This window comes from Homarus americanus, unplaced genomic scaffold (assembly GCF_018991925.1).
Source record: "Homarus americanus isolate GMGI-L3 unplaced genomic scaffold, GMGI_Hamer_2.0 scaffold34921, whole genome shotgun sequence".
Classification (NCBI taxonomy): Eukaryota; Metazoa; Arthropoda; class Malacostraca; order Decapoda; family Nephropidae; genus Homarus; species Homarus americanus.
Window position 1 is genome coordinate 20,299,030 of NW_024741901.1, and position 27,226 is coordinate 20,326,255.

The 27,226-nt window shown below is 39.6% G+C and overlaps 1 protein-coding gene across 1 annotated transcript in view; it reads right to left on the reverse strand.

Moving 5' to 3' along the window:
• Window positions 1-2,523: 2,523 nt before the first annotated feature.
• LOC121876145 (transcriptional coactivator YAP1-B-like) overlaps window positions 2,524-27,226 on the reverse strand; it is a 29,321-nt gene continuing 4,618 nt past the window's right edge. Inside the window, exons 2-5 of the mRNA XM_042381082.1 lie at window positions 16,977-17,284; window positions 13,161-13,557; window positions 9,000-9,088; window positions 2,524-6,472 (exon numbers count right to left, since the gene is read on the reverse strand). Coding sequence (XP_042237016.1) covers window positions 6,392-6,472; window positions 9,000-9,088; window positions 13,161-13,557; window positions 16,977-17,284 — 875 coding nt within the window. The 3' untranslated portion in view covers window positions 2,524-6,391. The remainder of the gene's footprint in view (window positions 6,473-8,999; window positions 9,089-13,160; window positions 13,558-16,976; window positions 17,285-27,226) is intronic.

Below are 27,226 nucleotides of genomic sequence, written 5' to 3' on the forward strand. Positions count from 1 at the left end.
GAAGCTACTAATTTGCATCATGATGTACATGAAGGTAAATAATGACTGCATGTTTTTTCACCTACATTAATTATGATATTTCATCAGATTGGCAGTTATAACTGGTGATTGGCAACAAAGCTATTCTGCTTGGTGGTAACATTGCCAAGAAATACAAATTTGGTAAACAGTACAATTGTGTTGCATTGTGAGTCAAAATTACCCTTGAAAAATCCCTTAAATTACCCATGAAGTACATAGTTATATATACCTGTACTGTAATGTGGTTTAGAAATAAAAAATTATAATATAAAACTATAAAATAATACAAAATGAAGAGCATGAGTGTGTATGGGGAGATAGTGGACAGTTCATTCTACATACATTATTTATTGCTATTTCATAAAAAGTAGAATAAAGCTTAAAACAGAAAATAGAACTATCATTAATGCTGCCACAAACAGTGAAGGGAGCTGATGACACAAAGAACTACACATGGCAACTGAGGCCAAGAAAGGCACCGATGGAAGTCTCTCCCCCAGCCATACACTCCTACACTCACTGCATCGTTCTCTTTTTTTTCCAAGTCAAGCACGTAAACTTGAATGCACGTAAAATGCAAAACGATTGTACTATACAGTACAGCAGATCTGCCTACACCATCCTCATTCATCAAGAGGTGTGCATCTTTGGCAATGACATTGGAATGGTTGGCTGAAAAAACCTGTACCCCTGTATCTGCCAAACTGGTGTCCACTTTAAGTTCGAAAAACATAAAGCAGTATCTACATACAGTATGAGTAATGTATTATCATGTGCTTGTTGCTGCTTCAGCCAATGCATAGAAGGCAAACTTCCCTCGAATGTGTCAAGATGGTCCTATGTAGCACAATGGATTAAGATAGGCTTAATTAATGCTTTATTGTTATTGCCTGTGCACAGGGATATCATCATCGACCTTTCATAGTCATTTTCCACAACTGTGTGGGTTAGCCATGATTAACTGATGGCAGCTGTTAGGTAAAACAGAAAGCAATACTTTTCCCCTCTCCCACTACAACTGCGAAACAGTAGAGCCCAAAATATGCAGCAGAGACAAGGCACATCTCTTGTGATCCTGCTTCCATCATGTATGTTAAAGCAAAGTTTCTGAACTGGATGCCCTTCCTAATGTCAACCAACAGGATGGGAACAGCTGGCAAAGCAAGGTCGCAACTCCCTGAGGTAATAAAAGATTACCTGCCTACCTAATTCTTGATATTCTTCATTATGACAAGATTGTACAGATGTACAGTATATGCCAGCTGACACCCATGGAGAAGGTTATTTACAAATCCACTCATGCTAATGAATAAATTATACTAAGGCCATGTATTTAGACCTGAAACTCCATTTTATATATTCTGCACAAAAGTAAATCATTTCATTTCTTAGGAATGCAAGTTTTTATTGTTCTTCAAATGTTTATATGAGAAAGTGCCAAACAATGAGTGTGAATCTCATTCTTCAGGTACTTAGTTAATTGTTCCAAATTTCACCAGAACATTTTTCTCACTACTGTACTTCCACAATTTTCTCCAGCCAAGGAGGTAAACACACCCTTTTCCATTGAGTGTAAGCATCAGTGTATTCCAAGGATTAACAACGCCAGACGCTACCTGCTCCTTCACAATATTCACTCGTATTATTGTACAGGTATATAGGTTGTGTTTTTTGTCATCAGAATGCAACATATAAAAACAAAAGGATCCAATATGCCCCAGGATACAGTTGAACACGTTTGGTTGTGTAGGAATCTTGTACATAGAGGCCTGAGGAAACCACTGAATTGACAGATGATAAAATTTGTGCTCAATTGAATTTGGTAGGCAGCAAATGAGCTTTAATTTCATTTTTTTAAATACCTAAACACCTAAAATCGGTATCGAAGAATTACCTAACTGTACTCACTCATTTTTACATCATCTTATGAAATGCATTAATATACATTAGGTATCACTCGAGATACGAATGGCTTAGGTTAAAAAAATAAATAATTTGTTAGGTGAATTCCCCAGAGCCGTAGAGAGAAACAGTTCAGTCAACTGGCCGCCATATTATTACCGAGCTGATGAAAATGTTTCCACTCATACTGTAGAGGAGGATGATGATGACGTTGTTTATTCAGTAAACTTGTCATACAAGGGGCACGTACTAGTTTACAATTGGATAAGCGTGTTTATAAACTATGTGGGAGAGAGTCTGAGAAGACTTCCCACCCGCTGAGTAACAACATGGCACCCGGTTGGCCGAACTCTCTCTCTCTCTACAACTCTGGAATTGTCATATCACGAATGGATAAGCACATGCGAAAAATAGGGTTCGATTTCCCAATGACAAAAATACCCCTAAAACATGAAATCGGTTCACAAACAAGAACAAAATCTACCTAACTCATGATAAATAGTACATAGTTTCTCTAATTTACTACCTAAAACAAAATTACTACTTAACACAGGACAACAATTACACAAAGTAGTCCAAACGGGAAGAAAAACATCTAAGTCATTTGAAGATAAAATTTATTTACATTGCTTCAGCATACACTTAAATTTCATGGGGGAGTGGATGCTACTTCACCCCCTGCGTCATAAGCACTTGGGTGGTATTCACAAATATGGCAAAAAAAGGAAAAAATGTTCTGTGGCAGAGGTTTTATAAAACAGGTAATCATGTGTTGTAACCAAGCCACAATATACAGGGAACTTTTCTATTGGCATTTCCAAACAAATTTCCCTATTTCTGTCACATTGCTAAATTTCACCGTGATTTGTGAGCCATAAGCTAATACCATAGATCAGGGTTGGGGCAAGAGTTCAGTCATGGTATGAGGATTAAGTGAACCATTCCTAGCATAGAGTTGGATGTATATGGCGGTGTGCTGATCAGACAGGACAAGAGAGAAGGTGATCAGCTAGAAATGTTCACAAAATCTTTCATGCTTTAACTGGCATAGCTTGCTACCTACCCAATTACATGGGTTATTTCCCATAACAGTCCCACATATACTGTACACTGAAAAATTGTTAGGACTGTGACAGGACCTTATAAAAGCAAGGCAACATTGATAAGTATCAGTTTATAAAATCAGTAACTCTAGGATCATGGAAAGACATTTCCTCAGCTTGAAACAACGTATTGAGATTAACAACAAGATCAGTTGATGGTACTGTACCTAATATTGGGTTAATTTTTCATAAACAGTTTTCATACTCTATACATTGCTTTCTAGAGGTATGTAGAGCAACTGAACTTCATAAACTTGTGCAAGAAAGATTGGGAAGGACGCAACCCCAAAAGACTTGATAAAAGTCAAATCTCGGGTCATAATCTTAAATCTATTAGTATAAAACTTTATCATTGGATTATTTTTCTAAGAAAGTTTGATATGAATATAATATTGGTAGCTGTGATATTTTTTCTTTAATCTATACTAGGAACCCTTCACCACATTAAAAAGATTGAAAAACAAGAGCCTTGCTGCTGAGTTTCTAACTAGTCATTGTAAAACTAACAAATATGGCCACTATAAGACAAACTAAAAACAACATTGCATGCTAGATGTATATCACAAAAGACACCATACTATGAACATAAAAAAATGAACATGTACATTTCCTGATAAAATAAAAATTCATGTCTACTGGAGCAATTATAATAATAATAATAATTATAATAATAATAATAATAATAATAATAATAATAATAATAAGATAATAATGATAATAATACCGGAACAAGCACCAAGTGTGTGGTCAACGCTTGGTGCTTGTTCAGCCTTAACACTTAACATGAAGCTAAACCTACAGCCACATTTTAAAATGTGGCATGGGAGCTGCCAAAGTGACCTCTTAACGACCTGGGTCATGACCTTTGACCAGTTTAATGACCCAGGGAGGAGCTGAACGGCCACTAAACAGCTGCAGACAAAGGCACTTGGGACGTCCATAAATCACTTGAGCAGACTGTGGATGGATGTGGGGATTTGAAATACTGATGACGTGACCAGAGTGCTACTGGATACAGTTTATGTTTCAAAATGTTATCCAACTTCTATTTACAGTACAGTTGGGAATCAGAAGCATCCCATGTAGCTACTTCTGGCACAGCTGCAGGGCAGACAAACCTGCACAAATAGATACAGAAACCGCCCACGTCACATGTATCATAGGGATTGGTGAATCATTAAGAATGCTAGTTTAAAAGACTGGTAGACCTAGTGGAAACTATGGCCATTGCTTTAAGTACATTAATTGTGTGTCATTAACTAAGGCTGGAAAACATGACTGGCTATCACCTTAGTTCCTGCTTCATCGAGCTGCCATACATATACAGTACTGCCACTACACAAGGCACCTCATTTCCTCTAAGGCACCAAAAATACTTTGTAAGAAAATTTTTGAAACTTTAACAAATAATCTCTGAAAGAACATCATAAAATCTGTGTTAACAAATAAGAACATGAATAAACAAGCTCCCTGCACATCACAAAGTTGCATTAAATGAAAATTATTGATCAAACATTATTATAACAATTTGTCAAATATCATGTGCATTTAAACTGAAGTAGCACAACAATCGGCCACAGGAATTTTCACATATTTAAGTGATGCAAATTTTTATAAATGTTTATTTTAATAGTGATCTATTTAATTATTCCATCAGATCAAACAATAATAACAACACATATTACTTTGGCTTACACAAGACGAAATGATGAATTAAGGCTGTTCAAAAACTCCCCATATAAATGTCCTGATCACTGATCGAACAAACAGATGAAGCTTTTATAAGGATCCTCAACTAATTCCTTTTTTAGCATTCAGAGAAAAAAAGTTAAAGCTTGAATTTAACACTGATTCATAAGTATTATAATTGAAAAGAAAAATAAGCCATGCTAAGATTTACTCGGAACTAAATATAAAAAAATTATATGAAAATGTAGATGCTGAAAATACAGCCTTGTCAAAAATTCAATGTATAGTCATTACTACACATGCTGAAGGGAAGCTAGGGAGGCTCAAAGATGTAAAACTGCTGTACATGATCACACAACAGGAACTAGGGTAGCCGCAGATGGAAGGAGCGTAACAGCCAACAAAACACAAAAAAGTCAACTAAATAAAATGCAAACAACAGATTGCTCCACTGTCTTGCAAAAAAAAAAGGAGCACTGAGTGCATTGTCAAAAAGGATCAATTGCTTCCCATTAACTTTTGGGATTAATGTTTCATTTTCATTGTTAAACAGCTGCCTGTATCTAAAATTAATTAATGCCTTTTCAATTAACTATTTTTTTTATATATTTATAATATTAAGATAGTGAGTTTTCTTACACAAGAACATAACTTGAAATACTATTTACATGACAATTAGCTATCATTAATAAATATAATTATTCTGTAATATGATTAAGTCCGGCAATACAGTATTTTATTGATCAAGGCAGAACTGGACGGTAAGATTGGTAGTGAATCACTTGATATATGGAGAGGACAGAGGCAATGAGATAAACCTCCAAAAATATCATAGTCCTAAATGCACGTGATAAAACCACTAAAAGGTATTCACAAAACAGAACTTAACCTACAACATGGGAGGTTGCCAGTGTTGGGAACCGCCTCTCGAATAGAGTATAACTTGGTAGTCTGTAGGCACTAATCCATCACATACAAAAAAATGGGTATCATTTGCTTAAGATATTATTGAAGCCGTACGAGATCAGTGTTGGGCACAGTACATCTCTAAAACTTCCCAGTATCACTCAATTATGGCTTCAATTTTTCATTTTTCTTCAGATTTCAAGACCATGTAATTAACCCACATAGCCTGGTTTTTGTGGCTAATGTTCCCTCACAGGTGGAAACAAAGAATACATCCAGCATAGAGAGCCCAAATTCATGGTACTTTCTGTATCACATACAAATACACAGTTGCACGTAAACATTAATGCTGCCTTTTTGTTGTACTGTACCATTGTTCATTTCATATACAGTTTCTGACATATTCAGACTGCAGATTTCAACATAACATATTCTTGCACAACATTTATTCCCACCTATGAGGTACTATAACATCAAATTTGGGTACTGGTTGCATCCTGGTCTATTTTCTTGTTGCCTCCCACAAAAGCTTCTTTTTTTTTGCATAAAGCAAGATTGCATATTTTTCTGTCTATCTAAATAGACTATGAAAATTGCTTTCTGCCTATTCAAGCCTTGAGAGGTACATTTTACCTAACCAGGAAACAAGGAAACCAAATTGAAACACTACATATAATTCTAAATGTCCCCAGAGGCATTAGTCTTCTCACCACTAAATAAGCACGAGCTTTTTTTTTTTTATACATTTCACATTTTTTTAACTTTTCTTTTTACAGCCACGTGTGAAGATTATCCATTTTGGTTGTCTCGAGCATGTCATTTAGGAAATCAGTTGACAGGTCATCATTCAGCTGAAAAGGGAAATAAACATATTCTTAGTAAACTTTCATAATCACCTTAATGGCAGAAAAATTAAGGTACTTATGTAAGTACAGTACTTTATATGTAAATCTGAAACTACCTGGTAACCTTAATAATGACTGTATTGTACAATATACAGTATACTGTAATGTATTGGTCTGCTCCTCTGTGTAGGTTGCTAAGTGATCAACCTTCAAGATGAGATACAGATCGAGGACCTACAGTATATTAGTTATCAATATATAGTACTGTACCTCAGTGTAACCTTAAGAACACTATACTGTACATGCTCAGACCAGCCTCACAAAAACAACTGTCGCCAACGCAGGATTCAGTCTAACCTCAAGGCACAGCTTACTACACCTATGACATGATCGCACACGGACAGCCATGGTCACGCTGCTCAGCAACGAGGAGTTGAACATAGTACCAGCTGGAGCAGTTACTGCAGCGTATTTAACAAAGTCAAAAGAAGAGGACAACGTGGACGAAAGTGTTTAAGAAAAGAGGCGGATCATCTCATACTTCATTATTAGAAGAATTGAGATTAGAGCCAGGAAATTAGCTCTATTACCCCAGGAAGGATGAGGAAACCTACCTAAGGCTATTTATTATCTCTAGCATCTCCATCAATTAAAAACAAGATTCCTGTATGTGGAAAGCCATTTCACCACACGAGCATTTGTCAGCTATTCTGTGATTTCTCATAACAGGTCGCTCCTATGAAGTTGAAATTGTTTGTTATTATTTCTTGACAAGCCTTGGGACATATTCATGCCTAATGACTCTGGCAAGGTACAGTATACTGTATCTACAATTCTGACTGGACCAGAGGATCACTCCATTTATCTCTAACAGAGGAAGTAACTGATCCAGCTTAGCACGCTTTATGATATTTGATAAGAAGAGAGATTGGAGACTATGATAATTTTACATAATTTCAGCATCAAGACTAGGTTTCTTAAAAAGTGGATGCAATAAAGCCTGTTCCTCAGATCGCACAAAATTACCCTCTGCAAAGCATTTATTTATGATTCTACAAATAAAGACTGCAGCATGTTCATAGGTTAGTGATATTTTAGATACATTTATAGGAGCAAAACATAATTCTCATTATCATCCACCATCATCCTCAATGAAGGTAAATGCTGTACCTCCTATACTGTACCATTAAATTTATATTATGCTATTTTATATGTATTAGACTCAAATTTAATGCATTGTATAATGCAGGTGTTGTTTTGCAAAAGAACAGGCAATTTAGTTAGGATTTGGTGAGTGTTATCGGCTCCTATTTGCCATAAGTCTTTCCCAACTACGGGGTTTACCAGGAACCTAACTCCTGCGGTTAGCGAGAGGCAACTGTATATTTTAACAGAAAGACCAACATGAAAGACCCGGATAAGCTCCAGTGACTTTGCCATTCATCAAAGGAATATTTTTCTGCAAATTCTATATAAATTTCTCTACAGGTGCAGCTGGAGCTGGAAAATGTAGTCAACACCAGAAAAGTTAATTAAGTCTCCAATGACATAAACTCAGTGGTCATGAAGACACTGCATGTCACAAATAAAGTTTGCAAGCTGCCCATAGCTACCTAATTACTTATAAAACCATCCAGTTTGTAAACTACAGTATCTCAATGCTGGAGAGATCATTTTGAAATTTACAAAGACTAAATATAAGGTTGTGTGGTACAGTACTATGTGGGGAGATCAGCTGTCAGGTTTGACCCTACTGGTGATGAGAGATAAACTCTGCCTAAATGATGATCCTATAATACTATGCCTGAATCTGTTACAGGATTAATCACATTAAGACTCTCTATACTTCTTATTCTATCTGTTGTTCTCATTTATGTTGTGAAAGTTTGGAAATGTGGTGTTGTGTTAGTTGTTTCCCATATTAATACAGTACTGTACCATTCTTGGTTTAATGCTTTCATGAAAAACATTTGACTCAATCCTTCAAATGTTTGACTTGGTTTGCACTTATTGTACTGTACATAAGATAATGCTTTACAAATAAACTTGTTTGAATAAATGTATGCATATTTTTAACCTTGTTTTAGTACAGTAATTAACACTTGGTAGCAATGAAACAACTGTGGCCATCACTAAATCCTCATCCTAAAACCATGTTTATAATAAGTTGGTAAGGTGATAGCAACAGCCACTAAGCCATTTATGGAGAATCTAGAATATTTTGTATAGATTAATGTGCATGATGAAAACAGTATTCATCTATACTCTTCTATTTGTGCACTTCATCATCATTTTGGTGAGCTGATAGTGTACTTCCTTTACTAAATCCTATGGACACTCTAGACTTGAAGTACAGTATTAATGTGTTAACATCTTATAAGACAAACTGTCATCTATCCTCACTGACAATCTAAGGTTCTGCCTATTATATTTTCCTATGTAATTATTGTATGTTCCATTACTTTCCCAAACCTTTTCTAAATACAGTACTGCACTGTACTCTATAGGTCTAAGTTCAAACAAAATAACACACCTGTATTGTAGGGACGAGGTCTTCAGAATCCATAGACTCAAGCTCAGGTGCTTCCAGGATGTTGTTAGCTGGAGAAGTTTTCATCTCAGCTGTAAGAAGAGAGACCAACTTCATAGGGAAATATTTTGAACCATTAATCCTTAAACGATACATCAAACAACCATCACGGTGTCATCCTCACGTGAGAGGTTTGGTTACCGTGTCCTTCCACTCCGGTATGATATAAATGAATTATTATTAATATTTAAGTCTCTTTTATAATGTGAAGTTAAATTTTTGTATACTGATGTATATCTCCAAGATTTATTTGATGACTTAAAAGAAAATATTCTCTAATAATCTATGTGTAAGTAGGAAAATGTACAAACAGGAATTTAATCTTCAGCTATTACATCTTATATGCCATTAACCATTATCTGCAGGGTGGTTCTGTAGTCTTCCATCATCACTTCTAACCTCAATAACATGATACAGACACAGAAGACATTAACTCAACAAGTTTGTCACTGGTTTATTTGATTAAACACATCAATTCACACCTGATGGCCCAAAGGAATGAGAAAGTGTCAAAGCTTTTCCTCAGCAAATGTAATAAGGAAGAGGGGGGTTGAGGAGGAGCAGATGAAAGATTAGGAGGAAGAATAGATACGAGGAAGAAGAGGAGAGATAAGGAGGGAAGGGAGAGATAAGGAGGAAGAGGTGAGAAAAAGAGGAAGAATAGAGGTAAAGAGGAGGAATAGAGATAAGGAGGAAAAGGAGACATAAGGAGGAAGAGGAGAGATGAGGAGGATGAGTAGAGATAAGGAAGAAGAAGATGAGAGATACAGAGGAAGAATAGAGGTAAAGGGGAAGAACAGAGATAAGGAGGACGAGGAAACATAAGGAGAAAGAGGAGAGATGAGGAGGATGAGTAGAGATAAGGAAGAAGAGGAGAGATAAGGACGAAAAGGAGACATAATGAGGAAGAAGAGATATAAGGAGGAAGAGGAGAAATACGGAGGATGAGGAGAAATATGGAGGAAGTTGAGAGATGAGGAGGATGAGTAAAGATAAGGAAGCAGGAAAAGACATGGAAGGAGGAGGAATTTACGAGAGAAAAGATGGGATATTACATGGCAAGATAACAGGCATGAGTACCAAGTGTAATTCTGGGATAATGTGGCTACTTAAAATAATTATACTGTACTTCTATGACCAATTCACAATGCACTATCAACTATACAGTACAGTCTCTATCTATGCAAATATTAAAAAAAGTGAAAAAATATTAAATGGATGAATCCTTGAAGTATAGAATATTTTCAGACATACAGGAATTAAGTTATTTATCAATTCCTCATAGACTACACTGTACACTCAAACCACCCTGCTTTAATATGGTACATGGTGAATAACACTAAACAAATCTTAATTATACTATTTATATCATCACTCAAAGACACACACACACAAAGATATTCTTATGTTAAATGTGAGGATTAAAAAACAGTATTATAATCTTGGCAAGATTAAAATAAAAAAAGGACAAAAAATTTCAATATAAGGTCCACAACACACCAAAACCATTAGTATTCATATACAGTATACATGTTTAATTAAGCATATGTATGATTTGCTGTAATATTCAACAGAAGCATCAACAAGCCAAGACCACTCCAATATGGCGCAAGAAAAAATTCCATAATACAGTCAACCCTCACTTTACGCGGTCCCACTTTACGCGTTTCCACGTTTACGCGGTACCCTGCCGAACACGGAATGCTCACTTTCCGTGGTGTGTGTACCCTTTTACGCGGAAAGCGACGCGAGCAGGGTACGCACAAGGTCGCCCAGTCATCAAAACATTACCGAGTTCTTCACCCGCCACCCACCACAGCCGGCCCAAGTCAGTAATAGTGATAATGATAGTGAGGATATGGACTTATATGGACTTTGAGGGGTTTGACAAAGAGGCCCTGCAAGCCTCTGTGGTGGATAGTGATACAATTGATACAAGTGAGGGCCAATGATCTGCCCTCTGCCTCGGAACCAACCCCCCATCCCCGTGTGCCCAGCCATCTTTTCTACTAATGTAAGTGTTAAAAAACCTAATATTATTGATATTTCTCTTAATTATTAATTGTGTGTGCATACCATCATAAAATTAAGAAGTTACTTTTACTACAACGTAGGTATTGTGTCTGAAAAAGTGGAGTTTGGGGGTCGGCCCGGTCTCTATTTCAATTAATCCCATATGTTATGTTGTTCACTTTACGCGGGCCGCTGTGGGTTCAATTGACCGCGTAAAGTGAGGGTTCGCTGTAATATATATTGTAAGACAAAAATTGCAAGCTACTGTATAATATTCTATACTAAAATTAACTGCTTTGGCTAAAAATGTATCGTTATATGGTTAAGTAACTTCCTCAAAGAAGCAAAAAATACCACTAAACACTTCGCATCAAAGGAATTAAGGATAAGTACAAAACCTAGCATTAAGTTAAAAGCCTAATTATTCTATTCTATTAAAAGTTTGTGAGATCAGTGACATACTGCACTGAATGGCCATAAAGGAGTCTTAACTCTACAGTATTATAGTACTATATACACAAACAGGCTTAATTATTGTCAGAACTGTACAAGGCAAATCATTGCTAACATCACCTATTATTCTATATTATAACTACATTCACTCTACTGTACTAACATGATTTATCATAGAATTCCAAAATAATCTTCAATTAAGTTTAGAACATCAGTAAGACGCAGACTAAAAAATTTAAAATTTTCCACATACCAATACCTCACATTTTATGGTTTTGTCCTCAATTGTACCTTTGACTAAACAGTACAGATAATGTTATTTTATATACGTATAGAAAAATTTTGAACCTGTTTATAAATTATTAATAATATATTTACCTGAGTGTTAACTTATTTATGTACATTCCATAAAAAATGAGGTAATGGTACAGTTAGCCAAATGTTCTCCCAGTAATGTACAGTGAAACCTTACTCATTCAAATTTCTCATTAATCAAACAGATTTATGAAGTATGAAATCCCCAGCAGCCTCCTGACTGTTAAATTAGCCCAAGCAATCTAAAATATCTCACGAGGTCACTGTGTGAGCATCTTCAACCCATGCGTACTGAGCAGGCCAGTAGGTATACAGTTCTAGCTCAGCCTCCTGGAGAATAGTACTGATCATACACTCTTAACCTTATTTTGAACTTTTTACTAAATCTCTTAATGAAATACTGTATATCCCATAGGCAGATCTAGGGGTAGGTAAGCATTCCCCTCACTACCAACCTCCTGCTCTGCCTATCACCCTCATGCCCTGCCTATCACCCTTGTGCCCTGCCTATCACCCTCCTGCCCTGCCTAACATCCCTCACCATCCAACAAATGTCCTGCCCATCACTTGCTTGGTCAGTGTTCTTAAGACCAACTTTTCCTGTGTACCGTACATGTATTAGAAGTCACATGGAAATTCTACCTCTGTACTGTAATCTAATCATCAAATAATTCAGCCCACTCTTACACTCTTACCCACATAAAGCTAAACTAAGTAAGGTTTCAGAGTACAGTACATAATATACCACAATAGAATTATAGAAACTAATTCATCAATATCATAATTATTCAAGAGGGAGAGTAACTATATCTACACTAATACTAATTAAACTACAACAGAATTTTGATCAACAAACGAGATGTGATACAGCACAGTACAATTACCTGGCCCCCGCCAGTAATGTGTTATGTTGTGATGGCTCAGAAAATTTACATAATTTCTCCCCACAATGTTAAGACATAAAATGTTCTTAACTGTCATTTATAATTTGCATGCTCATTAAAAACAAATTCTAGAAGATTACTGCCAATTCCAAGAGATAGTCTCTTTGAATATAAAATCTACAGAAAAGTACCAATGAATATAATTTGAATGAGAAGATTTTATGAAATACATCAAGAGCCTTCTGCTCCTTAAAGTGAAAAATGAGTCAAACAATCATTTCCTAATCTACAACACTAAGCAATCCTATACAAGAGACCAAATTACCACATAAAAGCTTATGAATTTTCCATTTAAAGTTAAAGACTGGAAAAACGTTTACTGTGTGTTAAGACAGCAACTCTACATCGGAGGAGGGTGAACCAAACTCTGCCAACCAACCATCAGATGGCGTGATCTCAACATCCTCCATAGATGCTAGGAAATCCTCTGGAGTATGAGGGAGGGAGTAGTTGGTTCCCAGGCCAAGTCCGCTATCTGCTGATTCCTGCCTGGAGTGAAAGTCTGTCGTAGCGATGAAAGGATCAGCAGCCGATGTCACAGATGTGGTCACCGGGGTCACTGTCTGCGGGGCCGAGGATAAAGTCAGGCCAGCAGAGGTCAGCACCAGCTCACTACCTTGCTGCTGTTGTTGTGAGGTTTGCTGTGTGGACTGCGGGGCTACTGTTTGTGCTGTCTGCTGCTGCTGCTGCTGTTGCTGTTGTTGTTGTGACTGTTGTGATTGTTGTACCTGTTGTGGTCCCGCTTCCTCCCGTAGACTCATGCGCAATGACTGTTCCTGTTGAAGAAGTTTTTATTTACAATTACTGTAATGACTTAGTCTTTATAAAAGTATTAATATTACTGTATAGGAACTTATGAAAGTAAACCCCATTATATGACATTATAGAGCGTAATATCCCAGCAATAGATTTATTATGAGCTGTCTTTCAAGCTTTAGCTCTCATTTAGTCAACCACCAAGACCCTTTGTAATTTGTATACATGATTCATATACTTCTTCTAATTTGTCTGAGATAATCTAATCTTCAACATCAACACTACTCCTTCATTGTAGGCATTGTCTCATACATATTACTGTAGTGTTTTACAATGGATTCAAAATCTTTAAAAACTTTTTCCACAGCAAATGCACCTGATAGTCTGTGTTCCTTACTGTGGTTGTGTTCCTTACTGTGGTTGTGTTCCTTACTGTGGCTGTGTTCCTTGCTGTGTTCCTTGTGGCTGAATTCCTTACTGTGGGTATGTTCACACTGCCTAACATCCTCAATCCCTTTCACCGAGAACTCATTATAATTCCCTTAAATCGCATTTACCACTCTTTAGCCAACTCTTATAATATTATCAATTTTAACTACACCACATAATTATTGTATTATTATCCATCCTACTCTTTTATGGAATATTGCGGCAATTTTACCAGCCATAGCCTCTCACAGTTTTCACCGAGAAAGACATTTCAAAACCATAACAGTGTAACAAAGCTCTGGCTATATCAAAATCTGACATTAAGATCACCACCACTTCTGACATACCAGTATTGTATACTGTATGTTTCTTTGTAGTAAATATGATCTACCTAGTGAAGCATGACACACCCACTAATGGTTAGGGAAAAACATCTTTAACTTTAAGAAGTATACAACCTTTTGGGGCCATAAAAGCTACAGTAATCGATACTTTACTTGTACTGTACTTTTTATGAAAATCATTCTCAATTTTTTTCCCAAGACTATACAAGAACACAGATGGAAATCATCAACAGCAATGAACACTACAGTATCATAATGAAATACCCCTTCCACAACAATCTGCTCTTGCGGTGAGTGTTTAGTCTTATGTACGTACTGTATTTCCAAACTCAAGCCACATCAGTCATCCCCAGACTCTACGGGGCACCTAAAGTGAGGCATCACCACACTCTTCCTACAGGCCAAATTCTTCCAGATTAATTATAACCATTATTGAAAGACCATCTAAACTCATGCTGAGTATAACCCTTCTTAACGCCCATCTAACACTGTACAGAGTACAGTATTTGCCTTTAGACATTAATGTCAACTTAAGTACTGTTTCACCACACTTCTCTAAGTGAGTGTGTGAAAGCAATTTTGCACACTATTGTACAGTACTGTACTACTTCTAAAACTGACATCCTCAGATATACACAAACTTGGTCATGGGGCACTATATACTCTACTGAACTGTCGGGTCTAAACTTTTGTATTAATTGTAGATGTGCGTCTGTAATGTGTGTGTGTGTGTGTGTGTGTGTGTGTGTAAGATAATTTATGTAAAAAATGTATAGTACAAGTATTGTCAAAAATTTTAGTTATTGTTTTGTGTTCTTTAATGTGTTAAAATCTTTTGTATCTCAATATATAAAAAGAAAATATTATACAGGTAATATAAAAATAAAATATTAAACATATGGAAAATCTAATACAGTACTGTAGTTATAAGAGAATGTCATAAAAACAAAGAAAATTAATTAATACAGTAAAATGCCTCTTTTATCAAAATATAAAATTACAGATACCAATTTATAAACTTATTTTGAACCTTCAGTTTTACCCAAAATTATTAGTGAGGAAAATTTGTACAAGTAGAACTTGATTTCTGAATATTCTGTTTACAGTATCGTTATTGAGAACACAACCCATCATTATTCATATACCCTGTACTGTACTGTATATCTGTATCACATTTATCAGGTTTTGTTTGCCAGTTGTGACTTGTGTGAAATTAATAAGGTTCACTATGGCAACTTCTGTGTGCTTTTGTGTTTCTTTTAATCTAATTTTAGTTCTGTCCAGTTTCCTGCATAAGACTTTTCCTGAATTGGTCCCCCCAAAAATGGCAATTTACTATAGGTATAAATGTGTTTTCATATATGATAAGGAGAATACTACAGTGTATAAAAATATAACTACAGTACAGGTATACACATCATTAATGAGAAAGAACACAACTTATGAAATACAAGTACTGTAAGATTAAACATTAAATAAATTCCTCTCTGATAGAACCATATTGTACTATGCTAACTTACTGTACAGGTAACCCACCAGGCCAAAAGTTCTAACATAAAAATCACTTGTGTTGAAATGGTTGTGAAGAGTCAAAGAACCACAAGACAGAGAGAGGAAAGTAGGAAATACTAGATAGATCCTAAAATTATATGAGACTTACTGAATATGGGCCACAATGAAGAGGCAGAAACAGCAGAATTGTAGGTTTAGGTATGAAGATGAGATAAAATGGTAGAGTATGGCACTGGTGGAGATTATCTCAATTCTAAGATTGACAAAGACAGAAGAGAATGAAGGAAAATGGGAGCAGGTTTACCAGGTTACCAGAAGCTCAAATCTGACTGTATCCGCTCCCCTGACTCGCACTATCCACCCCCTTACCCAAGCTGGCTGGCTGCCATGTAAACACTCATAAACCAGCACACCTCCACCTTGCCTAAACCACACCCCATCCTACCACTCACACTCCTACTCATCTTATGCCTGTGCTGCTGAACACTACCTTCTCATATCAGTAAAAATTTTATTTCACGGAGTACATTCTAAACAGTCTTGTGGCTTATTGTACATATATTTCAAAATATTCAAACAAATTTGGAGCAAACTAATAATTTTTCTTTTCATAAGTATCACATCAAATCTAGACTTAACTAATCCCTAATCTATCATTCTTCTCCTGTAAAATATCTTATCCATTCAAGTGTAACTCCTAGGTTTCAAATCATTATACTGTACTGTAACTACTGTACCCCTTAACAAACACAGGCACCATCTATGACCACACCTTCTGGGGGTGAGGCAGCAGATACACTTGTAAGAACCACTGATACAGTAATAGTATAGTTCACTTAAGCTAAAATCCATTAACATATTTCTTGACTGAGCCAACCGTACCTGGGGGAAGACTAATCTAATTTTCTTCCTCTTTATCTCTACACTATGTTAAGTGACCATAAATGTTCAAAACTATTTAATTTTGGATAAGCCTTTAAAATACACATACCTGTACAGTACTACTTATCTACTATATACATGTCCTTCATCAGGATGTTGAGGTCATTTGAAAATCTTTGTATTTATCATATTTTTTTTTTTTGCACATCACGACACATTAATGTAAATTACGTACAAGTGATGAAGATTACCGTGACATGATTAACACATACCGTTTTAATGATCTCCTGTTGCCTAAGCCTGAGTCTCTCGTGCTCCACCTGGAGGCGCTGTAGCCGTAATGTTTGTTGCCTGGCCTGGAGAGCTGCTGTAGAAGAGCTAACAGTGGGTGCAAGAGGAGGCAGTTGATGGCTCACTTGTGGAGGTGGTGCCTGTTGCTGCTGTGCTTGCTGCTGCTGCCCTGTTGGCTGTGTTGCTGCTTGAGAGTGCTGTGGAGGCTGCACCCCATTTAACAGAGCTGCCGTTTGTAGACGTCGGGCTGTAAGGAAAAAGTTGCAAATTGTATAAGTACTGCATAACTCTTAAGCGTTTCTACTGTCAACTACCTCATGCTAGACTCAGGAGCCCAGCACACATTTTTCTCACACATTATAAGTTCACCTAAATTCCACTGTATAACCAATTAGGTGAGTAAATTTTTGTTTTAATATATAAAAACACACTAAATACTTAATACACTACTGAAGGATTCCTTGCTATGAGTTTGGTGCTGCTCAATCAAATTCTGGCGACCAGGTTATAGAGAAAGTAAGAATGGCAGGATTTCTACAAGTTCTACATTTGTGAGGTTTTATATGAAGAAGAAACCTGCATTATTATGAGTTACATAAACTTTCTTGTATTTGCATTTTCAGTAGTACAGTATTTAGTAGCAGGATTGGGTCAATTAACTTCCAAAATTAGCCAGTTAATTTAGAAATCTTACCGAGCTAAGTTAACCTATATTTTGAGGAACCACCATTATATGTAACTAATAGTGGTACAGTATTGGTATTCCAGTAATTATGTGATATTACGGTACTACTAATAATATCATGAAAGACACAGTACATTATTCATCATATACTGTATAAACAAAGCCTCGACCTCAAGCCATGTCATCAACCGCTACACTGTTGTAAGGTTAAGCTTGACAACAGTACAGCTTCAACTGTTGAATTCACCAAACATGCAAATTGCTGTCCTCCTGGTGATAATGACGTCAGTTACATCCTCGTCGCCCACTGACTGGTGACGCCAAAACAGCTCTTACTACACGCTGGGCACCTCAGGCCATTTCTTCGCCCCGTGACGTTTTAAGAAGCTCTCACAAAAAAAGGTCATGTGTTCGAGAGATCAGCTTAGTGACGTGCCCAGTGACGTCAGTGAGTGCGGCCGGGTACACAGGTGGTGAAGTGGGCACCATGTGTTAATTGTTGTACCGCCGTGCTTGGTGAGTGAGTGGTGGTGCTCTTCACAACACCACACTCGATAACACCTGCATCTACACCACCATATACAGAACACCTCGTCACACACACACACACACACACCAGTTTGGAAACATGTTCTGCCAGGCACCCACATCACCATCCACCCAGTAACAGCCACCACCCACAATATCACCATCCACCCACCCGCCCAGTAACACCCATCACCCAGCAAGTGTTGGGGTGGGGCACACAAGAGTAACAATGATCCAGTACACGACAACACCCACAGGAAATACGTGTCTCTCTACCTGCAGTGTAGAATATTAATAAAGAACGAAAAAATAAAATAAAATATATAAATAATCACTAACAGGCAGCAGTTATCTCATTCAATTAACTAGCCGAACCTAATTTAGCCTAACTAGCATAACCCAGCCTAACCTCAACCCCCAATAGAGTTAGGGTGGTTAATGAACAGGTGAAACAAGCTGGGTAAGGTGAATCTAAAGGTGATCAGGTGACACTGTACTTAAAGGTGCAAGATATCGTATTCAAGAGGTTAATAGTATTATTTTTTCAGTGTTAAGTGTTTACAAGGGCTAAGGACTATTGTTGTTGGTGTCATTATTATTATTGTTGTTGTTGATGTTGTTGTTGTTGTGGTGGTGGTGGTAGCAAGTTTAGTTGCAGGTAAACACACACACGATATGGCTTCCTGAGAGACGCCTGTTGACACTTTTCTGACAGACTATGAAAACGTAAACAAGGAAATCTATGAATATCCTATCCTGTGAGTGAAGGGTTACACACACACACACACACACACACACACACACACACACACACACACCTGACACCCCTGACACAACTCGAGTCCTCACGAGTGTTGTTGCTTCTCTACCAATATACTTTCTATTTTTTTTTTACCTCGAGTCTACCCTTGGCGGTGGTCAGTCAGACAGGCAGGCAGACCTTGGAGTGGTGGGCAGGCCTGGCCGGGATGGGGGGGGGGTGAAGGTGTGAGGACAGAGGAAGGTCGCGAGAGAGTAGTCGTAGTAAGCAAAGGGGAAAGGAGTGTCCATCGTGTCAATCACCATAACGAACATCTCCGACCAACAGTAACAGCTACCATACTACCATCACAGCCAGCCACCAACATCACCAGTGCTACAAACATCATAAACATACGTAGCCAACATCACCAGTGCTACCAACTAAGAGCACTTCCTGGCGAGACTTGGAAGTAAAAGCACTTACTGACCGGATGCAAGTGACCTCTTAACATAATTTCTTCTCACACGATGGCTAGCAGGTGACACGTGCCTTCACGATACAGGGTGGTGGCACTGGTCGAGAGAGAGAGAGAGAGAGAGAGAGAGAGAGAGAGAGAGAGAGAGAGAGAGAGAGAGAGTGTAGGAAGTAGTGAGGGAGTGTACTGTAGAGTGTCTGTGTGAGGGAGGTTGAGGATAATGACATATCACCACCACTTCTGTATTACCACCATTACCACTATTCACACCACCACCACCTACAATCAACCACTACCTACATCACCTACTACCACCAATACCACCACCTACAACAACCACTACCGTCACAGTGATCCTACAAGCACCACCAGCAACATTCGAGACAATATAATTATAACCCTCAGATGCAGCATGGTTGAGTTTGGCTACAATAGGCACAGCTGAGTCGACCTTGAGGCCTCCTGCTGGGGTGTGTTACAATCCCTTAAGGTGTTGAGACGAGGGAGTGGTCGTGCTGAGGGTGACCTGGGACACACACACACACACACACACACACACACACACACACACACACACACATAAGATGAGAGGTAAATGTTGTATTGGTGTTGTGGGCGGCGTACTGGTGTTTGTGGGCGGCAGGTGGGTGGGTGGGTGGGTGGGTGGGTGGGTGGGACAGGGGACGCCCAACAGGGGTCAAGCCAGGGCACCACAACTCCCCCCACCTACGGCGCCAGGTGTGTCCCTCCCTCCTACCAGACCCCACAGTACGTCACCTTGAACACCTCTTGCTACCCTGGCGATGATAGAGGAACAGGAGGAAAAATAAGGAGGAGGAAAATAAAGAGGAAAAATAGAGAGAAAGACGAAAGATAAGGAGAAAAATAAAGAGAAAGGTGAAAAATAGGAGAAAGGAAAAAGAGGAGTAAAATAAGAAGAAAGCAAAAAGGGAAGAGGAGGAAAAAATAAGAGAAAGGAGAAAAAGAAGAGAAGGGGAATAAAGAAGAGGAGGTGGAGGAGGATGAGGATTAAGAAGAAGAAAAGGTGGAGGAAGATGAAAAGGAAGAAGGAAAAAAATGAGGAAGAGGCAAAACAACAAGAGATGATGGGTGGAGGAGGATAAAGAAGAGGAGGAGGTGGTGGAGGAAAATAAGACAAGAGGAGGAGGAGGAGGAAGAATAAGAAGGGGAGGAGAAGAGGTGACGACTACCCTAAGTGGTGTGGCCTCTTAACAGTCACAGCAGTATAGTTGATGATGATGATGGCTGATGGGTGGCTGGGTGGGTGGGTAAGGTGGGGTGGGTGGCTAGGGTGGGTGGTGGGTGCAACACAAACATACACAAAGCAGTCACTGAGGCTGTGAAACAACTTGGCAGCAGCGGATGGAACAGTAAACAAAAACACACACACACACACACACACACACACACACACACACAAACAAATACACATACAGACACACACAGATTCACACAAATTGCAACACGACTTTCATCACAAACTCTTCACCAACATCAACCACAAACACACGATAAAATAATGGTTGAGAAAATGTATGAATTTAGATCGGGAAAGTTTATGTATATTAAAAAAAAAACACAAGTACGCTTTTTTTTTTACGTTAAGTCATCCTTTAACTTAGATACGAAGGTAGTTAAGGTGGCTGACTTACTGACTGACTGGGTGACTGACTGATTGGCTGGGTGACTGACTGACGAAGCTCCAACTTGGCCAAAATAAGAATAAGCGGAGGAGTCGAAGAAGGAGACGTGAGGACTCGCCCGAGCTATCTGCCCACGTGCCCACCACAACCCTGCAATCATCTACTTGATCCCTCACAACTCTCTCTACGCTCCATCTGTCCCCTCCCTCTCTCTCTCTCTCTCTACGCTCCTTCTGTCTCCCCTCTCCTCTCTACGCTCCATCTGTCCCTGCCTCTCTCTCTCTCTCTCTCTCGCTCCTGTCTCCCTCTCCTCTCTCTACCTCCATCTGTCCCTCCCTCTCTCTCTCTCTCTCTACGCTCCTTCTGTCTCCCTCTCTCTCTCACGCTCCATCTGTCCCCTGCCTCTCTCTCTCTCTCTCTCTCTCTCTCTCTCTCTACGCTCCTGTCTCCCCTCTCCTCTCTCTACCTCCACCTGTCCCTGCCTCTCTCTCTCTCTCTCTCTCTCTACGCTCTGTCTCCCCTCTCCTCTCTCTCTCTCTCTCTCTCTCTCTCTCTCTCCTCCTGTCTCCCTCTCCTCTCTCTACCTCCCATCTGTCCCCTGCCTCTCTCTCTCTCTCTCTCTCTCTCTCTACGCTCTCTGTCTCCCCTCTCCTCTCTCTCTACATAGATTCTTCCTTCAGTCCTCTCTCCAAAATATTCTTCTCACCCCTTTCCTCACAATCACTCCACAGTATGATGGAGTGTGCTGGAAGTGGTGATGACTGATGGAGTGTGTTGGAGTGGTGATGACTGATGGAGTGTGTTAGGTGGTGATGACTGATGGAGTGTGGTGGAGTGGTGATGACTGATGGAGTGTGGTGGAGTGGTGATGACTGATGGAGTGTGGTGGAGTGGTGATGACTGATGGAGTGTGGTGGAGTGGTGATGACTGATGGAGTGTGGTGGAGTGGTGATGACTGATGGAGTGTGTTGGAGTGGTGATGACTGATGGAGTGTGGTGGAGTGGTGATGACTGATGGAGTGTGGTGGAGTGGTGATGACTGATGGAGTGTGTTGGAGTGGTGATGACTGATGGAGTGTGGTGGAGTGGTGATGACTGGATGGAGGAAAGTTGAGTGGCAGATGACTGATGAGGTGGTGGAGGAGAGGACTGATGGAGTGTGTTGGAGTGGTGATGACTGAGAGTGTGGTGGAGTGGTGATGACTGATGGAGTGTGTTGGAGTGGGTGATGACTGATGGAGTGTGGTGGAGGGTGATGACTGATGGAGTGTGGTGGAGTGGGTGATGACTGATGGAGTGTGTTGGAGGAGGATGACTGATGGAGTGTGGAGGGTGATGACTGATGGAGGTGTTGGAAGTGGTGATGATTGGGAGAGAGAGAGCAAGTCCACCTCTCTCTGTCATCTCAGTGTCCACCTTCCTCACTCCCTCACCTACCTCTCAGTCATCTGCTTCTCTCATCTACCACTATTACGTATTCCTCTCTCTCTCTCTCTCTCTCTCTCTCTCTCACCTACTATACACAATGATGACGGAATCAATTCACAGCACGACCGTCTGCTGTGAGGTCAACCCCAGGAAGAGGAGAGAGAGAGTCAACAGTATATCTACATAACAGCAGCAACAGTGAGGCAACAGCAAAGCATATATAAGAGCAACACGTATATAATAACATGGTGTGTGAGTGAGAGGAAGTGAGTGAGTGAGTAAGTGAGCGAGTGAGTTAACAGCACTTGGCGAGGGAGGGAGAGACCAGGGGTAAGCTGTTTCCGGTGCTGCAGTGTCAGAGGGAGTCTACAAGGTAAACACACACACACACACACACACACACACACACACAACCTGCCTGGCCTTCCAAGGAAACCCATGCCTTTTAATGTTACTTGTCACGACCCACTGTTTCCTGGGCTGCTGCTCTCTCTCTCTCTCTCTGTCTCTCTCTCTTCTTCCTTGCTTGTTGCCTTCTGTGTCCTTCCTCCTTCTCATCCTTGCTGTCTCCTTCCTCCTCATGGTTGATGCTTCGTCTTTCCTCGTCACCCCCTCTGTCTCTTTCCTCTCTCTCCTCCACGGTTCACATCTGCTGGTGTTGTTGTTGTTGTTGTGTTCACTGTTGTTGTTAATAGCTACTGTTATCGGTGTTGTATCCTGGTTATTACAACTGCTGCTACAATTGACGGTCATAACAACAACAAAACAACCACAACAACAACAAGAATAAAAATAATACCAATACTAACAAAAATAGTAACAACAACGATAACGATAATAATAATAATAATAATAAAAATAATAATAATAATAATAATAATAATAATTATAATAATAGTCATAACAACAACACACACACACACACACACACACACGCACACGCACACACACACCAGGAAAGAGTCACAGTGTACAGCTGCTGACGTAACTCCCTCAACACTTTAGGTAAAAATCTGACATCATCTACTGGAGGGTCAGGTGAGGTGGACGCCATAGTAGTGTTGTCTCCACCTGTCCCCTTCCACCTTCTGTGACACCTGTCCCTTCCTCCTCCTCCAACCTGCTGTAACCAATATCCAACGTGCTGTAACTGGTGATCCTTCTGTTGCTGTACTCCAGCTGAAATTGACTAATTGCATAATACAACAGATCTGGTGAGGGAGGGAGGGAGGGAGGGAGGGAGGTGTTCTGGGTCATTTTCCACAAGTTAGAATAAAAAGAGTCAATGGACTATACTGTATTAACTAAAATAAACACACACACGTCCTTGTACAGTAAACATATTGACAAATGTAAAGTCGGTATTTTGTAATATATGAATTTACGGAGTTTTCAATATCCTGTACCAGAACCTATACTGTGCCTACACCTGTGCTTGTACTTACACCTGTGCCTGTACCTACACCTGTGCCTGTACCTACACCTGTGCCAGTACCTATAATTGTACCTGTACCTGTACCAGTACCTACACTTGTATCAGTACCTACACCTGTACCAGTACCTATAATTGTACCTGTACCTGTACCAGTACCTACACTTGTATCAGTACCTACACCTGTACCAGTACCTATAATTGTACCTGTACGTATAACAAGGATGTGTTTTTTTTTACAAGACATGAGACCTTCTGACAAGTGTGTGTGTGTGTGTGTGTGTGTGTGTGTGTGTGTGTGTGTTATTTTACAGCAGGAGGAACCTTTGTGAATCACCAAGTTACTTACAAGTACACCCAAACATCAAGTTAATTACAGGTACACCTAAACATCACCGTTAATTACAGGTACACCTAAACATCACCAAGTTAATTACAGGTACACCCAAACGTCGCGAAATTACTTACAGGCCAAACATCACCAAGTTAATTACAGGTACACCCAAACATCAAGTTACTTTACAGGTACATCCAAACATCACCAAGTTACTTTACAGGTACACCCAAACATCGCGAAGTTACTTTACAGGTACACCCAAACATCAAGTTACTTTACAGGTACACCCAAACGTCGCGAAATTACTTACAGGTACATCCAAACATCACCAAGTTAATTACAGGTACACACAAAAAAAATTTCTCATTTCAGGAATATTTAACAAGAAAAACAAAAAAGTGACAAATCCACAGAGGCAGATGAGATTGCCACAAACAGAACAAAACAAAAACAAACAAACAAGCCAAGACTGTGTGTGTGTGTGTGTGTGTTTGTTTGGTTGGGTCAGCCAGTCAGTCCTGTGCTGGTCGGACCACTACTGCCATCACCAGCTCACAACATTTCCACCACCTCGCTACACACACACACACACACACACAATCTCAGGTGGTAATACCGTGTTACTTTGAACCTTTTTTTCCCCGGAGGAGTTTTAATACTTGCCTGAAGGAGATATAAGAGAGAGTAAGTTACTTGTGTGTATGTATGTGTGTGTCTCTACGGCCGAGGATGCCACAGGAGGTCACAGTGTGTGCATAATAAGGGCAATCTGGCTTAACAAACACGGTGGATCAGGCTTGCTAAAACGTGACCTTCAAACACCCAGGGCTGCCAACCTACACCCGGGGCCTGTCGGTCTTCCCACCATCCATCTCTTCCCTCGTACTTAATTCAACTTATAATCCACACAGATGAATCAATCACTAATACTTAAATATTTATATCATGGTGTGAGAGTGTATACGCGATGAAAGTACACGAATTAATTATAAGTAAGGTTAAGTGATAATTTTTTTTTAGGGTTGGGGAGTTGTAGACATCGTTTAAGAATTCACAAAACATAAATTGCTTGTAGTAGTAATAGTAATGATGGTAGTGTTAGCGAGGTGGTGGTGGTGGTAGTATTGGTGATAACTGATGGTGGTAGTACTGGTGATACAGGTAGTAGTGGTAGGCGGTGAGCTACACACATCTGGCCAACCAGCTGAGAGTCCCCGATGGACCTCGCCAGAGTACATGTGGCCCTCTAGAGTACAGGTGGACATGAGTAAAGATGGCGTTCTAGAGTACAAGTGGCCATGAAGAGTAAAAGTGACCATCTAGACTCTAGAGTACAGGTAGCCATAAGGAGTACAGGTGGCCATGAGGAGTACAGGTGGCCATGAGGAGTACAGGTGGCCATGAGGGGTACAGGTGGCTATGAGGAACACAGTGGCCGTCTAGAGTACAGGTGGTCATCTAATGTACAGGAGGCCATCTAGAGTACAGGTAAGCATGGAGAGCGCAGGTGGCCATAAATACTGGAGGCTATCGAGAGTACAGATGGCCAGTAGAGAGAGAGAGAGAGAGAGAGAGAGAGAGAGAGAGAGAGAGAGAGAGAGAGAGAGAGAGAGAGAGAGAGAGAGAGAGAACAGTACATAACAGGCATTCCACGACCATTATGGGATTTTGAGGGTACCTGTGAGTTCTACCAAGGGTCGTACCTGGTCGTACGTGAGGACCTGCTTGGGGTTCCCTAGTCATACATGATCCTACCTGGTGGGGGTAGTACCGAGGTCGTTTTAAGACACGATTTGCCACCGTGAGACGACCAGGACGACAGAAGATAAAATAGAGAGAGAGAGAGAGAGAGAGAGAGAGAGAGAGAGAGAGAGAGAGAGAGAGAGGCAGCAGGTGTGTGTGTGTGTGGTGGGGGAGGGGGGAAGCTGGCTGGCCCGTTACCTGTAAAGTGACGTTCCCACTCTCACACTACACGGTGACCACCATCACTACCACCATCGCTACAACCATCATCACTACCACCACTACCACAAAACCACCACCATCGCTATAACCATCATCACTACCACCACTACCATCATCACTACAACCACCACCATCACGAATCATCACTACCAACCACCATCGCTACAACCAACTATCAGTATCAACGGTATAACCATAACTATCATCATTAATTTTACGATGATGGTTTAACAGGGTGATTGTTTAATATTTAACGATGGTGGCTTAATATTTTAGGATGGTGATTTAGCAAGATGATGGTTCAACCCTCAAGTCAATACATAACCTTTCTGAGGTTAAACAAACGAGCGCTTTTCCAGTCCCTTGTGGTCCCGTATGTGTTTGTTTACATACGTCACGATTACGTCACAGAGCCTACCATGCAGAGGCCGAAGGTCAACCACCAACGTCGGGAAAGTAAACAATAAATAAACAAACAAACAAACAAACAAACCTAGTCTCTTGCAGGTGAGTTTAAACAATGTAGGAATTATGCTATTGAGAGAGAGAGAGAGAGAGAGAGAGAGAGAGAGAGAGAGAGAGAGAAAAGTAAGTTTATCGCACTCCCAAGATGTTAAGTTATCGTACTCAAGGACTTAAGTCATTGTAACTCAAGAGGTTAAGTTGTCTTACCCAGAAGGTTACATCATTGTACTCAAGTATGTTAAGTCATCGTACTCAAGAAGTTACTATTTTTTTTACAAGTTAGTGAAGGAGTCTGGTGTGTAATTAACCCGGATATATATATATATATATATATATATATATATATATATATCTTGGATAAAATCACACGGGAAAAATGGAACAACGGAGTACCTTAGCTTTCGTCTTTATTCAAGACATCTTCAGAGGCATATATATATATTTGACTATTTTAGGTGATCTCAACATAGCAATTCTGTACACACCTGACTTATCAAGGCCAGGTGTGT